Consider the following 18,077-nt stretch of genomic DNA (forward strand, 5'->3'; position numbering starts at 1 on the left):
ACAAATTGTCACAGGTTTTGAAGAGTGGACCTTGAAACCAGTGACTGACAAGGCTAAGGCACAGTACAGAAAGGTGGGGCAGAGATGTGGTCAGGTAGACAAGGTTGAGGTAGATGGAGTCTGTTCAGAAATAGGATACAAACAAGGATCAGGTCAGGCAGCAGACAGAAACACAGTCAGGAACGAGGCCGGGGCTCAAATAGTAGTCTGAATCAGGAACAGTCAGACACAGAAGTACAAAGAATCAGGGCCTGTTGCTCAGGCATCTGCCCAGAGAAGTATACTTCCTTTTATGTTAGAGCAGTGCTTATGTCAATAGTCTGCACTAAAGGAAATCCTGGGCACTGGCCCTATAAAGCTGGCAAGTTGCTATGGGTCCTTATTGAGAGCAATAGGATGCAGCAGAGGAGCAGAATGCCGAGAGTCATGCTGGGAGGTCCCAGCAGGTTGTAGGACAAAGTGCTGGGTCTGGGACTGTAGGGTGCGGGGTGCTGACCATGGTGCAACACCTTGTGTTTGGTAGCATATTACATCTCAGAATGCAATTGGATAAATCAAGGAGTGCATCATGCTATCCTGAAAATCCTGAAAACCCTAAATAAGAGCCACATCAATTAGTGAGTCATCTCTCTGTGCTTGGCTTTACAAATGTATGAAAGTAGATTTTGGAAACATGAGAATGATTTCTGTATAGTTAGTGGTGTAGCTGGAGATGCTAGAGTAGAGCCCATGGAACCTTTCTGTTAGACAGAAAGAAAGGTCCATTGAGTGTAAAGAGAAAAAGCCACATAGCTTGTATATTGAAAGTATGTACACTCCTTCTTGCAGGGGAGCAGCCGGGTGAGGACTCCAATGTATCTGGACCCAGTGGTCTCCAACAGGCTCACGGTTGCTACTGCTAGCCCAGAAGAGGACACTGAGGAGGATGAGGGACCAACAGAGGAGAATCCAATGCTAAAGCAGCGACAATCCTTGAGGGAGGAGGAAGAGAAAGACTCTGTCATGCATGCCATGGCCAGGAGGAGGGCAGCTCAACAGAGGAGGACCTTGTTTCTCCAAGAGAAGCGAAGTTGCAGGCCACTCCAGAGGAATGGCCTATATTGGAACTGAATGCCCGAGTGATGGAGGAGATTGCTAGCTTCAGGAATTACATGCAGAGCATGAGGGATGTTGTCCAAGAGAAGATGCAGGCTGTGTAGCAGGAGTTAAGGGGCATTTGAGAAGAAATGCAGGCCCAGACTGCAGTGTGGAGGGAGATGCTGCAGAGGATGCCCCCTGCCAGCCATAGCCTTCACCAGCTCTGTACTATGAATGCCATCCTGGATGCAGCCTTCACAATCCTTTGCAGTACCACCACCCTGGATTGCGCCTCCCCAGGCCAGAGTTCCACTTGCTTCATGGGCAGCTCCACCTATAGCCCCACCCATTGTGGTTCCACTTCCTCTTCTGCTAGCAACTTCAACACTGATGTAGCCTGTAGCTTCACCACCATCACCAGAGAGAGATGCCCCTCCTCTCTGAGGGCACTGGTGACTGATGAGGATAGGCCCATAACTGCTTCAGGCCTATCTTCTCAGCAGTCTCACAGTCCTCCATTCCCCTCCAGCAATTATTAATATGTGCCGCTATCCCTAGGTCTTAGGCCCTCCAAGGGCAGTGCCAGCTGTGATAGAACCCCATTGAAGAGGAGCACAAGACTTGGTGAGGCCAAGGCAGCTGAGCTTCAACCATGAAAAAGAGGGCAGCCAAGAAAGCACTAAATATCAAATATCTATATTTCATTACATTGAGTGCACCATGTAAATAAATTAAACTTCACCTTCGTAAAAGTCTTAACATACTATGTAAATAAATGTATCTTCACTGTCTAAAATGTCTTTGTATCAGAGTGTTCCTTTTCTGTATAGCCTGTTGTTGAGTCTAGTGATGTATCTCCTCACTAGGTCATGTGCCTCTTCCTCCTCCTTTTTATCTAGATGATCTTCTAGTCCCTCTAGAGGAGGCAGGCCTCTGGTTTTGGCCAGATTATGAAACATGCAGCAAGCTAGAAAGATCTCACAGACCTTAGCAGGGTTGTAAAGAAGGCATCCCACATATCTGTCCAGACATCGGAAATTCATTTTGATTAGGCTGAAGGTTCTCTCAGTGACTTCCCTGGTCTGCTGGTGGCCCTGTTGTAGCAATCCTCTGCAGCGGTCTGTGGGTTAGCTAGCGGGATCATGAACCAGGTTTTGAGTGGATATCCTCTATCACCTGTAGGAAAGAACACAGAGAAGAACAGAGTTCTATATCCTTTAGTGTTAGGCAGCAGAGTAGTTCCCTGGTCCCGGTTGGAGCAGTCCTCCTGGGCCAATGCTGTCAGTCCACCTAGATATGAAGGAGACCAAAAAAAGAGATTAATTGCTGTGTGGTGGTGGTAGTGGTAAGTGCATTCCTACCTAGAAGCCAGGACCCGGTGACGTGCCCTTCCTGGAAGCGGTCATTAATTCCGGACTTTGAGAAGATGTAGGTATCATGACTGGATCCCAGAAACTTTGGCAAAATGTCCAAGATGATGCTCTTGGCATCACTGACCCACCTTTATATTGACAGTGTGGATGCCCTTGGGGTTGTAGTAGGTGGCCTCGTCATCCCCTGGTGCCCTTCTAGGTATGTGAGTGCAATCGATAGCCCCCAAGACAAGAGGGGAATCATGCTATGTTGAAAAAAATCAGTCAGCATTTGTTGTTGCTGCTCTGCTCCAATGAAAATATATATATATATTGGTATGCTTTCCTACGAAACACAGTCAGGAAGTGAGCTATACATGTGAAGGTGGCAGACTTGCTTATTCCAATTGTGACTCCTAGAGGTGTCTGGAATGTTCTGGTGGTCAAAAATCCCAGGGCAGCAGCAGTAGCGTAGCGATTGGGGTGGGGGGCAATGCTCCCAGACACCGGCTAAGGGAGGGTGCAGCAACTCGAATCTTCCAGCTCATATTTTTGCAAGCATGTCACAAAGAAGCCTGTCCTGAATCAGAGTGCTGCTTTGCTGCTGCTGGAGTTGTGGCCCTGCTCTGCGGCTAATTTTCAGCAAGCATCGTCTTGTGGAAGGGAAGCCAGGATAGGTCGGAACTAGGTGTTTTTCTAAGGCTTTGCTCCCTGATTTGGATGGGTGCCTGGCCTGGGACTTTGTTAACTCCTGACCCCTAGGCCTGCACCCCACTGCTGACTGCCCAGCTGTCTCCAAGTGGATAAAAAAAAACAACCCAATACTATGACAATGTGACCATCACTGCTTGCAGTCCTGTGCAACACTCTTGCACCTGACAACCTCCAACTTCTTAAAAATGGCAGCTGCAATGGTGTGGCTATGGGTGGGTCCATAGGCATCAGAGAGTGGGGGGAATGCAGGGGCCATGGCCCCCTCCCCCAAAATTTCCACCAGCTATGGAAGGAGAAGTCACATTGGTGGCAGGTAGGATAGCACATGTCTTTTCCGCCTTCCTCTGGGCTTTGCTACAATCCCTTCACTCAGCCTTTCTGCACCAAATGAATTGGAGGATCACGGCCTTGCTATGCTTTGCGTTGCTTCCTCCTCCTCAGCTGCTGCAGCCTGAATGATGTCATCAGGCATCGACAGATGAGTAGGAGAAAGCAGCCTGCGAAGCAAGCTCTCCCTCCTCTGCAAGCAGATTGGCTGAGCCATTGCAAAGCCTGTCCCACGGCGGCTGAAAAAGAAGCCCCAAACTGCCATGGAGCCCATCCTATAGCAGCCAAAGAAGCCCAGGCCGCCATGGAGCCCATCCCGCGGTGGCGAAAATGAGGCCCTGGCATGCCTGCGTGCATACATACATACATATATATATATATGAGAGAGTACCTGCCTGCTTGTATGTGTGTGTGTGAGTGCCTGCCTGCCTGTTTGTGTTTGTATGTGAATTCTTGCCTGCCTGAGTGCCTGTCTATGTGTGTATGATAGAGAGTGCCATCCTGTCTGTCTATGTGTGTATGATAGAGAGTGCCATCCTGCCTGCCTGCGTATATGTGAGAGAGTATCATCCTGCCTACCTGCCTGAGTATGTGTGTGTGTGTGAATGCTTGCTTGCCTGAATGCATGAGTGCCTGTGTGTGTGTGTGTGTGTGTGTGAGAAAGAGCTCATCCTGCAGAAGCCCAAGAAGAGGAGGTCATGCCAAGAAGAGGAGGTCTTGCAGCAAGGAGGCCCAGAAGAGAGGTAAGAGGCCCTGATAAAGTGTGTGTGTGTATTTGTGAGAGAGAGCATTTGGGAGTGGGAGTCTGCAAGTGAAAGCGGGAGCCTGATTGTGTGTGAATAGGAGCCTGTATGTGACAGAGCACTTGAGAATGAGAACAAGAACCTGTTTTGTGTGTGTGTGTGTGTGTGTGTGTGTGTGTGTGTGTGTGTGTGTGTTTGTAAGAATAGGAGCCTACGTGCAAGAGCATGTGAGAGTGAGAGCCTGTGTGCTTGAGTGGGAACCCGAGTGGAGACTGTGAAAAAGAGCATGTGAGAGTGAGTGAGAGCTTGTGTGAGAGAAAGCATGTGTGTAAGAGAGTAAATGTGAGAGATAACGTGTGCGGGTGCATGAGGAAGGAAGGAAAGAAGACAGGAGAGAGAAGCAGATTAAAAAAGAGCCTGCATGTAAGAGCATGTGAAAGTGAGAGCCCGTGTGTGGGAGTAGGAGCCTGCATGTCTGTGAGAACCTGTGTGAGTGAGAGAGAGAGAGAGAGAGTGGGAATGGGAGCCTGTGTGTGAGGGAGAAAGCACATGTGAGAGGGAGATCCTTGTGAGAGAAAGTGTGTGTGTAAGAGAGTTCATGTGAAAGAGAACCTGTGAGTGTATATGAGGAAGGAATGAAAGAAGACAGGAGGAGAGAGAAGAAACAAAAAGAATAAAAGAGACCCTAAAAAAGGAATTAGGAAAAGACATACAAGGAAAAAAAAAAAGAGACTGGGACCAACCTATTAGAAAAATAAGATCAGACAAGAAAGGTACAAAAAATTGTTTTGACTTTCAGTGGTTAGAATATGCCATCTTGGGGAATGGAATGTGCATTTCTTATATGTTTGTATTTTGGTTTTTTTCAGTATTCCACTGTATACAGAGTCTCTGTTTTCTCAGGCTTTCCATTTCAGTTTTGTCTGCATGTTACAGTTTTTAATTTGTAGTCCCTTATTTTGTATTAGGTAAGGGTCCACCTGTGATCTGCCTGTGTGTGCCAGAGGTGTAGTATTCCGGCTAGCATGCAGTTTCTCTGTAGGGATTTGTAGCAGTCCAGCTTGTTGTTTGTCCACTACATGGTATATTAGTGTTTTAAGGCCTGGAAAATATTTCCATTGCTGTCTTTTCATAGATAAGGTGGCTGCTATTTGAGTCCTGAGTGACTGCTGTTAAAGCATAGTATGGCAATGTTCTAGGTGGGGAGTTTGTGTTAGTTCATAAAGTATTTGGATTTGGAGGGAGTTTGATTTGCTGTTACTAAGGTGACACCAGAATTGAACATATATTTTTTGCATGTCTTAGTTCTCTTCTACACCTGTTGCAAAACTCAAGTTCTTGTGATTATTATGTTTATTGCTATTTTATTGTAGTTATGATATTCTCTGCTGTTTTGGAAAGAGGATTCATAAAAGAATTCATTGCTATTTGTTTTATTAGGTGATTAGATCTGATGCTTCTGTTAAGTTTTCTTTGTTTACTTTTTACATGATACTGTGTATTTATAAACTATAATAAATTAATATGGATTAATAAAATTTGTAAAATTGATAAGTGCTTGAAATAATTTAAAGCCTTGGGGGAGAAGAGGGCAGCACAAGCAACAGAATGGTGTGGACCACCCAGGACCTGGCCCCCATCAAGTTTTCTAGCTGCCAAGGATCTTCATTGTTTTGGCCAGGGCCACAAACTACTAATGTAGTTTGTGGCACAGAGAAGCTTTCACCCTGTAGGGTGGCACAGAGAAGCTTTCACCCTGTAGGGTGCTAACAACAGTCTCTCAGTTAATTTCTTTTTTGTGGGTTTGCCTTGGTGTAACTTTCTGTAACCTTAAGCATTAAGGTGGATGCACAAATTGACCCCTGGGCACCAGAGACCCTTGCTATGCCACTGGGCAGTAGTGACCTTGGCATGTACAAGTAATACATGCCCTGTATGGCTGGAAGATTGCAGGGCTTGCTCTAACTGCTGACATTTATTTACTGACATTAAAGCTGAGATATTACATTGGTTTACATTTTAGGTACTGTAGGTATTTCCCTATCCCCAGAGGGCTTACAATCTAATTTGTTTGTACCTGAGGCAATGAAGGATAAAGTGACTTACCCAAGGTCACAAGGAACGACAGTAGAACTCGAACCCTAGTCTCCTAGTTCATAGCCCACTGCTCTAACCACTAGGCTATTCCTCCCTATGTAGTTACAGTATGGTTTCTTTATTGCATTTGAAGCTGTGCATGACTTGCTCCTCTGAGAAATTTAAAAACTGTAGCCTAGTTCTGTATATTCTCTGTAAGGAGTACCTTCTCCTCCTCTCTCTCGTTTTAACCATTGTGACATGAGTATCCAGAAGATCAATAGAGTAGCTTTGAAAATGGTTTTTCCAGCATGGACTCCCTTCCCTCAGTTACTCACTTCCACCCTCCTAGTATAACCCAGTATGTCCCAGTTACACTCCAGTATAGCCCAGTCTGTCCCAGCAACACTCACTGCCATTCCCTACCCTGCTGCCCATCCACTCATCTGGAGAAGCCAGTCCGCCATATACCAAGTTGCAAAACAGCATGGAAGTTTGAACTTTTATGTGTAAATAAGCAATTGTAAATGTACTCGTGTAATTTTGATGTCATTCGTGCATGTCATTTTTAATATAGTTCATTACACCTGTACGTGCAAACCACACCCCGACACGTCCCTAACGCACACCCTTTTTCGTGCATATTTTTGCTCATGAAGGTGCACATAGACATCTATGTGACCCATTTATAAAATATGGATTATACACAGATGCTTCACATTCGCACACATACTCACATTATTTTGCACGTAACATTTTGAAAATTCACCCATGCTTTTGAAAATAGAAAAGTAGGCACATAGTTTCAGTCTCTGCCCCAATCAAATCCATCCATCTCTTCACATTGCGGGTAAAAGCACAGACATATAGGCCCTAAGCACATCTATTAACTGCATATAGGAAGGGCAATTTTTTAAAAGACTTTTTCTGTTGGTACAGCATTATTTTGCCTGCAGAAATGGCACTTTAAACTCACCCTTGAAGGTGGTAATTTTCAAAAGCCCTCATTTGAAAATCATCAAAAACACGTGCAAGTTGCACCAATTTTCAAAGCAGACATATACAGAAATCTGCTTTGAAAATTATCCCACCAAATCTGCCTGCTAAAACACGAACTTTAATTTTACTTAAAAATTTACATGCATACTTTTTAAAATCCAAAAGTGTGGAAGTCCAAACCCCTTCCCAAGGGCCCCCTCAGGAATGCTTCCACTCAATCTGGGTAAATTTAAGTGTGGATATCACTTGTGCACACGTAAGTTTACCCACGTATTGGATGGGAATTTTGTAAAAGGCCATTTTTTAAAGATTTTTTTATATTACACTTTTTGGCACTTCAAAGCAGATTATGTTCAGGTATTTCCCTACCCCTACAGGGTTTATAATCTAATTTTGCACCTGAGGCAATGGAGGGTAAAGTGACTTGTGCAAGGTCACAAGGAGTGGCGTGGGATTTGAGCTGTGGTTTACCCTGGGTCATAGCCGGCTGCTCTAGCCACTAGGCTACACTCCAGAGCTATATTGAGAGCACTGTTTTCTCCAAGTAGTTTCTTTGACTATTACCCTCATTATGGATGTGCATTACAGCGATGAGAAAATACTGAACATCTAGTGGTACACTTGGGATTCTCCTGCTTCAAAAATTTGATCTCTCAGTATAGACAGATTTGGGGGGGAATGCAATGAGGATCAATGTACCCCAAAACATAAGGGACCGGTCTGAGGCAGTGTCAATTGCAGCAGCAGCAGTGGCAAATTGCTAGGATGCATAGGCTGAAGATTGAGCCAGTCTGTGTGCTTTCAGTCCCTGCCCCTTTCTGGCTTCCACATGTGAGGTGAAGCACACATTGGCTCACTCCAGCCTATGTACTTTAACAAATTGTTGCTGCTGCTGCTTCTGAGTCTCAGACCGGTCCCTGTGAAGTCCAAGTAAAGAAAAATTGAGCCAAAATGGCCTAGAAGCTTTTAACAGAGGGAGTTATAATATTTTTATTCTAGAAGGGGGAGAAGTAAGAGGACATACGAGTGATGGCATTCTTGCTTTGGGTGTCAGTCCCTGTAATCAGCTTGTAAAACCTGTCATCTGGGAGAAGAGGTGAGAGATATTTGTTGATCATTTTTTATTTTTTTGCAAGAGCTTAAACCATTACATTTTCCGATGCTTCCTCTAATGACATCAACTTTGTCTGAAGTGGAGCATTGCTCCCAGAGGTGAGGTTATAGGAGGGGTCACTCAGGCGCTTGTATTCACATGTGCCAATAGTGGAAAACCAAAAGAAGGAGGAAAATGTGATTGGGGGTTGTGAGATTGCGCACTATTGAAGGAGGGAAAGACACAACCAAACATGCACAATCACAAAGTTTGACGCGTACCCAGAAGTTCTTAAGTGATTTTGAAGTGTGCAGCATGAGAGTCATGTAAATTCTCCTATCTGAGGCCTAGATTCATCTTTTTGCTATATATTACGCAAGAATAGCACCCATGATAAAAAATAAATGTGTGTGCTTAGGGTAATTTTCCAGATACTGCATTGCTGCGCCTGTGATATTTTCACATTGGGAGCTGAGAAGTGCCCAGACAGGCTTTTACCACATTTTGTGGCTCCAGTAGAGAGAGAGAGACACACACACAGACAGACTTCTTTATGAGTTGCTCATATAAGTAAACTATTTATACCACTGTAAGAGGGGCAACTAGTAACTCAGGGTGGCATTTTGGTGGTGGCTTAGGTTTGGGGGGGCAGTTTCACATGCACAGTCAGAGGTATGAACAGCACAGTAGACATCATTGAAGATTTTATGTGATTTGGAGTGATGAAAGATATAAAAAGATGAGATTTGTACAATGTACTCTTGACCTAGCTTCATACCTCTGGCTGTGCATGTGAAACTGTCCCACAAAATCTAGGCCACCACCAAAATGTCACCCTGAGTTACTAGTTGCCCCTCTTACAGTGGTATAAATAGTTTACTTATATGGATGCCTTATAGTCTATTTCTCTGTCTTTTGTCTGTCTGTCTGTCTCCCTCTCTTCTCCTCCAGTAGCCACAAAATGTGATAAAAGCCTGTCTGGGCACTTCTCAGCTCACAATGTGAAAATATCACAGGTGCAGCAATGCAGTATCTGGAAAATTACCCCAACTACACTCCTTTTTTTTTTTTTTATCATGGGTGCTATTCTTGCAAAATTTATAGCAAAATGATGAATATAGGCCTCAGTTAGGCTAATTTACATGACTATCATGCTGCACACTTCAAAATCAGGTACAACTTTCTCATCTTTTTATAGCTTTCATCACTCCAAATCACATAAAATCTTCACTGATGTCTACAGTGCCGTTTGTACCTCTAACTGTGCATATAAAACTGCCCTCTAAAACCTAGGCCACCACCAAAAACCTCACCCTGCGTTCAGAATAGCCCCGCTTATAATGTATAAAAAATTGACTAAAACGTGTGCCTCCCAAAGGCTCTCTCTCTCTCTCTTTCTCCCTCTCCCCCCCCCCTCCCTCAAAACAGGATTTGCGATATTTATTGCAAATTCTGTTTTGGGCATAACACACAGCATAACGCCAGGAAAAAAGTTGTAGTTATTTCCGGCATTAAATCGTGCGATACTGTGCATTATGCTATCGAACGCAACGTTAAACGCCCCTCGTTTTCATAAACTCCGCCCAAGCTCCTCCCTTTTGACTACATTTTGAAAATGTGCATACGCATCTCGTGATGCATTATTTACTGCATGCATTATCGCAGGTGTTAGGGCCCTAACATGATTTGATGAATGACCCCCCCATTGCTAGTAACCATTGTACCCCTTGCCTCCCCAGATTATGCAAACTCTGCTTATGCCTCTTGGTGATAATAAGTCTGGAACAGAATTTCTTGGACATCCATACTCTTTTTTTATGTTCTGAGTCCTATGTTGCTTATTTTATATTTATAAAACTTTGGCTATTAATTTCCCATGATGCACGCTATTTGTCAAAACATGGCCACCTCGGGAACATGCTGAATTTTAATGTTCAGTGTTTATATTTTAAAGGCTATTTTAATTAGTTTTTCACTTTTTATGCTCCATATTTCACATACATTTGTCTTTTTGATATACTGTCCTCTGGGCAGCCTCTTCCTTTTATCTACAGTTTATCTTTTGTCTCTTCTTTGATTTACCTCTAATAATTAATCCACACACTGTGACAAAAAAGAAATGCCTACAAGTTGCACTATATACAATCATATTAATGACCTGCTGTGAAAGCATGAAAAAGAATTAGAATTGCAAAGTTACAGTACCTGTTTGCAAACACTATGCCTGAAAAAAGAAAACAATCAAACGGTTTATAGAATGAAAACAACTGATAGCATTTTACAAGGCAATTATTATAAACTGAGGTGCAATTTCTAGCAAGAGCACCAGAATGAACACAGATAAGAAAACATAATAATGGCAATTAGTGAGTAGTTTTCACCTTCTTTTAGCATCATTCTATGTAGTACTTTAGAGCTTTTGCAGTTACACATCTTATGTTTATTTCTCAAAACATTTAGCAACAAGAAGAAATAAACTGACTAACCAGAAGAACAGTTGTCAAAGTTCAGATCGCCACAGATCACATCAAATGCCACCAGCTCCTCTGGACTGGTCGTATTGGAAGAGGAGGTAGATTTTCGGAAATCAGCAAGCCAGTCCAGAAGCAGATCCAATTGTTCACATCGAACATTAGAGTCTCCTATAGGGGACACAAAAAATGAAAAGAATGGTGTATGTGAGCAATGATAATAACTGCCTTTGTGGTTGACCAGCTGCTATGGTGAATACTAGCTGAAATGGCCAGTCATGAGTGACAGATGGACACAGCTTTGGAATGTGCAGACTGAGGCCGTGGTTCTTTCTGTCTCCTCGGTTGTCCCTCCCTCCTCTGGTTCATTGGTTTCACTGATACTGCGCTGGGCTGGTATGTCGCATTGGTGCGGCCAGGGCACAGGCTACCAGCCATTCACACTTATTGTCTTCTGTGCTGTTGTCTGCTTCACTGCACATAGTGCTTGTGCTATATGCAATCAGCACATGTGCATTCCCTCATAAGAAAGCAAAAAACACCCTTACGTATATACTTCCTTTTATATATAGGAGGATCTGACAAAAAAAGCAGAGCCCATCTAAAGGACACTGATTTACAAGAAAACAAGCTGTAAGGCTGTACAGTCATAAATGCCATTTATTACTTTTTATTTCCTTTATTTTAAATTGTGTTATTATTATGTTTTTTGCTTTTAGTGTGTGCTATTTCTAAATGCTAAATTTATTTATATCAAATCATTTGTTAATTGCCTGATAAAAAAAAAATCTTTCTAACCGATGTACAACATGTAGCAATACTGAAACACCATGCAAAAATTATCCATCAAATATGTGCATAAGTTAAGCAAAATGCTCAATGCAGACTTGCATGCATAATTCCTCTTTGAAAATGATTCCACCAAATCTATGTAGCTTAAACTACTCGTGGCTTATGCCTCCAGCGCTTGTCTTATCCTATTAGAGCTGGAGACGCCAGGAGCATGTAGGAGGTTGCCTCGCTCCCAGCAGGATTTCCTGGGGTCTGGAGGGGATGGGGTGTGGTGGGGGTGCATGCCATCATGCTAGTGTGAGTGCGGGAAGGGGGAAGGGGCAACAGGAAAACAAATAGCAAAATGGGAAAGGAGGGGGTGGGGGTAATCCACAACCCTCACAAACCCCCCCCCCCAACAAATTACCGTCTTTCATGGGTATTTGGAGGGGGGGGGAGGTTGGAATAGCTTTGCTTATCAGGACCAAAGTGAACATATTGAGAAGGCGGGTTGCAATTGGTCAGCTGGCCCAAAAAGCACTTTATGTTTTAAAAAGTTACTGTGCTACTTATCCGGTTAGGTTTTTAAGTTATCTGGCCATTTGGATGCTCTGTCTCTCAGTCTAGCAGGGTCCTCAACCACTTGTAATTTAACAACTTAGAATAATTTTGCGTTATCTACAAATTTGATCACCTCATTCACCGTTCCCTTTTCCAGATCATTTATAAATATATTTAAAAAAAACCCAATATATTGATCCCTGGGGCACTCCACTGAGAAAACTGACGAGTCCAACTCTCTCATTCCTATCTTTTAACCAGTTCCACAATAGGACACTGCCTCCTATCCTATGACTTTTTTTATTTTTTTATTTTTTAATTTATAAAGTTTATTAACTGGCAACACATAAACACAACCGTATTACACCAATGTCAGAATAGGCATCAAAGAACAATGAAAATAACAATATATAATCATCCTAACATCAAATACAAATGTAAGCCAGGTATTTTCTGTTATTTCTCATCCCCCCCCATTAACTCCTCAGTAAAGAACATCATAAAGCATCAAATAATATCCTATGACTTTTAAATTTCCTAAGGAGTATCTCATGAAGGACTTTGTCAAATGCTTTCTGAAAATTCAGATACACTATATCCACCAGCTCATCATTATCCACATGTTTATTAACCCCCTTAAAAAAATCTAGCAGATTATTGAGGAAAGATTTCTCTTGGGTAAATCCATGTTGGCTGTTTCCCATTAAACAATGTCTGCCTATATGGTCAGTAATTTTGTTCTTTAAAATAGCTTCTAAGATTTTTCCCTGCATTGATATCAAGCTCACCACTCTATAGTTTCCTGGATCACCACTGTAGCCACCTGCCAATCTTCAAGTACAATAGATGATTTTAATGGCAGGAATAGAAATCACTAGTAATAGATCTGCAATATCATTCTTGAGTTCCTTGAGCATTCTGAGGTTTATATCATCTGGCACAGGTGATTTGCTACCCTTTAGTTTGTCAGTTTGCCCTATTACATCTTCCAGTTTCACCGCGATTTGTTTCCTCTGAAACATGACTATTAAATACAATTTCCAGCATTCTCCTCCTCAGTAAATGCCAAATCAAAGAATGAATTTCATTTTTTCAGTACAACCAGTCTTTCCTAAGGGCTCCTTTTAGCCCTCAGTTATCTAATGGTTCAACCAACTCCATCTGGATGTTTTTAAAAACATTTTAGTAGGAGTTTTTGCATCTGGAGCAAGCTTCTTTTCAAATTCTCTTTTTGCCTGCCTTATCGATGTTTTGCATCTAACCTGCTTCTGCTCATGCTTTTTCCTATTTTTTTCATTTGGATCCTCTTTCCATTTTTGGAAAGACATTCTTTTGGCTGTAAATTTTTAAATTGTATTTATTTATCGTGTTTTGTATATCGTCATTTGTTTCGCCATCAGAATGGTTTACAGAAATCATGAAAAAGTTAGATAAACAACACAACATATTGTCTTAAAGTCGGTTTACAGTTTTGAGATTTGTTTATTAGTTATTACATATAATATGTGTTAGTTATTACATATAACATGTTGTACTAAAGCGTAGGTTGGGGTTACAAACTAAGGGGGTCATTTTCCAAGGAGTTACCGCGGGAGATAATTCCGCAAATCACGCTAACAGCCGTTAACGCGATTTCTGAATGCAAATTTTTAATTTTGTATTCAGGGGGCGGAGCATATGTAAAGTAGGAAAGAGTTATCAAATGCGGCCAATAGCTACACCTCTTTCATTTGCGTTACGTTGTGCGCTAGAGGCCGGTAAAGGTTTATCGCAGTTCACGCACAGCCTGTTTCAGTATGCTGCAGGCTGAGAGAGAGAGAGAGAGAGAAATGTTCTCTCCACCTAGCTTGTTGTTGCCCAGGTAGAGTGTCCATCAAGCTAGGTGGAGAGAACATTGCACAAATCTCATCTTGGAGTGAGTTTCCTCACTCCGAAGGCCATCAAATCTTCACAAGAGACCACTGTTCTGTTCGTACGTCTCATGTTGAATGTGAAAGTAGCCCCAACCCCCTACACTCATACCTAATCCCCACCTCGAGTTACTAGGTGGGCCTCCCATAGGGATACAAATACCTGTCTAGGGAGGAGACACTATAGCAAGGTTCTCTCTCTCTCTCTCTCTCTCTCTCTCTCTCTCTCTCTCTCTCTCTCTCTCTCTCTCTCTCTCTCTCTCTCTCTCAACAGCATGACCTGCAATATATACTTGGCAATGTAGCCCAAATTGGATTTATAGTGCAACTTGCACTAAGAGCATGTTGCATAGCTGTTATCGCAATTTACAATACACATGCTTATTAGCATAAGGTAACACCCCTTTTTGGTATCGCATGCGATATTGGAAAATGAGGCCCTAAGGTAGAAAGGTGGGTATGTAACTAGGTTGAGTTATACAGTTAAGTCAGTATAAAACATGTTTTCTATGTACAAAGTATACTTAAAAAGTTGTTGGATATAAGATAGGGGTTAGTTGCAAAAATGTCTTAGAGTTTCAAATGGTGGTGGTTATTTTGTTGTTCATGAGCTATAGGTTTCTTCTTGATGTTGAGTTGCATGGGTGTCTGGCAGTGTGGTTGATTGTGTGAGTTTGAGTAGGTTCTGGTGAAAAGCCAGCTTTTCAGCTCTTTTTTGAAGGTTTTTATGTTTGGTTGAGTTCTTATTTCGATTGGTAATGAGTTCCATAGTGTGGGGCTGGCGATGGAAATGGCTCTCTCATGGGTTGTGTTTAGTTGTGTGGTTCTGGCGTGAGGGATTTTGAGGAGGCCTTTATTCGTTGAGCGTAGGTTCCGTTTTGGAGCGTGGATTTTGATGAGTTTGCTTAGCCAGTTGGTTTGATGTCCTATGATTAGTTTATCCAGAATTGTTAGTACTTTGTAGTCTATTCGGTATTTTATTGTGAGATAGTGTAGTGAGATGAGAGTTGGAGTAATGTGCTCATGTTTCTTTGTTCCTGTTAGAATTCTGGCGGCTGTGTTCTGTAGGATTTGGAGTGGTCAGATGGTTGCGAGTGGTAGGCCAAGTAATAGGGCATTGCAGTAGTCTAGGTTGGAGAAGATGAGTAGTTGCAGGACTGTTCTGAAATCATCCTGTGCAAGGAAGGGCTTAAGACGTCTGAGAGTAAGTAGTTTGTGATATCCGTCCTTTATCTTGTTAGTTATGTGGATTTTGAATGATAGTTCGTTGTCTACGGTGATTCCTAGGTTTCGAGCATGCGTGACAGGAGCGATTAATGTTTTTAGGTTTTCCGTTTTGAGTGGTTGCATGGGAGAGTTGATGTTTTTTTTTGTCAAGGATGATTATTTCAGTTTTGTCTATGTTTATTATGAGTTTTAGGTCAGTTAAATGCTGTTTGATTTCTGTAAGGTAACTGGTTGTTCTATTGTATGTTTCTTCTAACGTATTCTGTATAGGTACCAGTATTTGTATAACATCGGTGTATAGGAAGTGGGTCAGACCAAGGTGTTCTAGTGTGTGACAAATTGGGAGGAGGTATATGTTGAAGAGTGTTGCTGATAGTGCAGATCCTTGAGGAACTCCTGTGTTGAGGTTTACTTTGTTCGAGAGGGTGTTGTTGAACATTACTTGGAAATTTCTATGTGATAGGTAGGATGAGAACCATTGTAGGGTTTTACCTGTGGCTCCTATTTCAGATAGTCTGTCGAGGAGGATGGAATGGTTGACTGTATCAAAAGCGGCCGATAGATCCAGGAGGATTAATAGATAACTTTGTCCCTTGTCGAATCATCTAAGTACCGTGTCATTTAGTGAAAGGAGTAGTGATTCTGTGCTTAAGTTTTTCCTGAATCCAAATTGCGAGCGATGAAGTATGTTGTTCATTTCGAGGTAGTCAGAGAGTTTGGAGTGGATGATTTTTTCTATGATTTTTGCAATGAAGGGTAAGTTGGATATAGGACAATGGTTTTGTATGTTCTCTGGGTCTAGGTTGCTCTTTTTTTAATAATGGTTTAATGATTGCTGATTTTAAGCATTCAGAGTATTGAGGGTTATTGAGTTTTCGATCAGTTTAATTGTTTGTATGGGGATATTGTCAATGGGATGGTTTGCTGGATTCATCTTTTTAATGATTTTTTGAATTTCCAGCGAGGAGGTGAGGTCGAAGTTAGGCCAGGTTGTTGTCAGTTTCAGTGATATTTTTGAGGTTTGGGTTTGTGTGTTGGTGTAGATGAAGGTGTTGTTTATTAGTTTTTTGATTTTTCCAGTGAAGAATTCTGCAAATTCATTGCTTTTGTTTTTGCTGGATGGTATTCTGAATTCGTTTGATGGTTTGGTGAGGTTTCATATGATGGTGAATAGCATTCTGGGGTTATGCTGGTATTTGTTCATTTTGCTTGAATAGAAATCTTTCTTTGCATTGTGAATAAGTTTTTTGTAGTTTGCTAGATGGGTTCGGTATGCGTTGAGTAGTGGGGGAGTTTTGTTCTTGCGCCAGGATCTCTCTTTTTTTCTAAGTTCACGTTTGGCTTTTCTTATGCTGTCGTTGTACCATTGATTGAGTTTGGGTTTTTTATTGAGTTTATGATGGTAGGGTTTATTTTGTCTGCTATATCTTTGGTAATGTTGAGCCATGGGATTGTGGCTGTTTCTGAGTTTAAGTCGATGTTTGTGAGTTCTTCTTGCAGATTTTGGTGCAGTGTTTTGATATCAAAGGGAGGGCGATATGCGATGGTTCTTATGTTGTTTTCGTCTCTGGTAGATTTCATGTTGTAGGTCAGGGTAGATTGGATGAGGGAATGGTCTGATCAGGGGATTTCAGTTATTTTTGTTTGGTGTGTAGCCCAGGTGTCAGTGTTGATAAGTACTAGATCTAAGGTATGTTCTGCTTTGTGAGTTGGTCCCTTGATGATTTGTTGTACTTCCATTGTTGCCCCTACATCAGTGATTGCTTTGCATGTGGCTGTGAGGGGGGCGAGTGTCCATGTGTATGTTTAAATCCCCCAGGATGATGATTGGCTTATTGAGTGTTAAATTGGAGATCATGAATTCTATAACAGGGGAGCAGTTTCGTTCTAGTGAGCCTGGGGGGCAGTAGACTAGGCAGATTTGTAATTTTGAAGAGTCAAATAGTGCAATTTCGAAGGGAGAACATATTTTTCATGTGATTAGTTTCATCTGTAGGCTTTTTTTGATGATTAACATGAGCCCTCCGCCTTTTATTTTTGGTCTGGGGATTGAGAAAGTTTTGTATGTTGGGTCTTCTATTTGATTAATTAAAACGTTGTCAGAGTTTTTTATCCAGGTTTCTGTGATTGCTATGAAATCTGGTATTTCATCGCTGAGTAGTTCTGTAAGAAAGGGATTTTTTTTTACTATGGATTGTGCGTTAAATAGTCTTAGAGATTGTGCGTTAAATAGTATAAATGATAGGAGCATGCAATTGGTGTAATAGCCTCTTTCATCTCACTTTTTAAACATGCTGGTAGTTAGGGATGTACAGAAGAAACAAATTGGTTATGTTTAGTTCATTCATTTTGTGGGAACCTCAATTCATGTCATTAGATTCAAAATGAAATAAAAATATTCATTTATACGTTTAATTCAATTTTGATTGCCATTAAAGTCAATGGGGGAAGCACTGCAGCTTATTTTGAGTTCCAGAATTGGGGTTCTCTCCTCAATTATCATGAAACTTGTAGGAAAAAATCATCAGAAGGAGGAAAGAATTCCAAGGTTCTTAGATGTGGCAAAGTGGCATGAATAGCCTAAGGCTCCATAAAGGGGCAAAGGGGTAATAGCAGTGTCAGGAGTTCTCCAAGGAACTGTGAAAGAAGCAAAAAAAAAAAAAGCAGCAAGAGTGGGAAGACCACGCCTAGGCTTCAAAAGAGGGCAATAAGAAGAGTGGCATGAACTCTCAAAGGCAGCATGAGAAACACAGTAG

General features: G+C 42.0%; 1 protein-coding gene across 1 annotated transcript in view; it reads right to left on the minus strand.

Annotated features, from left to right (window-relative positions):
• SMPD3 (sphingomyelin phosphodiesterase 3) overlaps positions 1-18,077 on the minus strand; it is a 387,050-nt gene that overhangs the window by 96,917 nt on the left and 272,056 nt on the right. The window contains exon 6 of the mRNA XM_029608663.1: positions 10,868-11,023. Within this exon, the coding sequence (XP_029464523.1) occupies positions 10,868-11,023 (156 nt within the window). The remainder of the gene's footprint in view (positions 1-10,867; positions 11,024-18,077) is intronic.

The sequence above is a fragment of the Rhinatrema bivittatum genome, chromosome 7 (assembly GCF_901001135.1).
Source record: "Rhinatrema bivittatum chromosome 7, aRhiBiv1.1, whole genome shotgun sequence".
In the NCBI taxonomy this organism is placed as follows: domain Eukaryota; kingdom Metazoa; phylum Chordata; class Amphibia; order Gymnophiona; family Rhinatrematidae; genus Rhinatrema; species Rhinatrema bivittatum.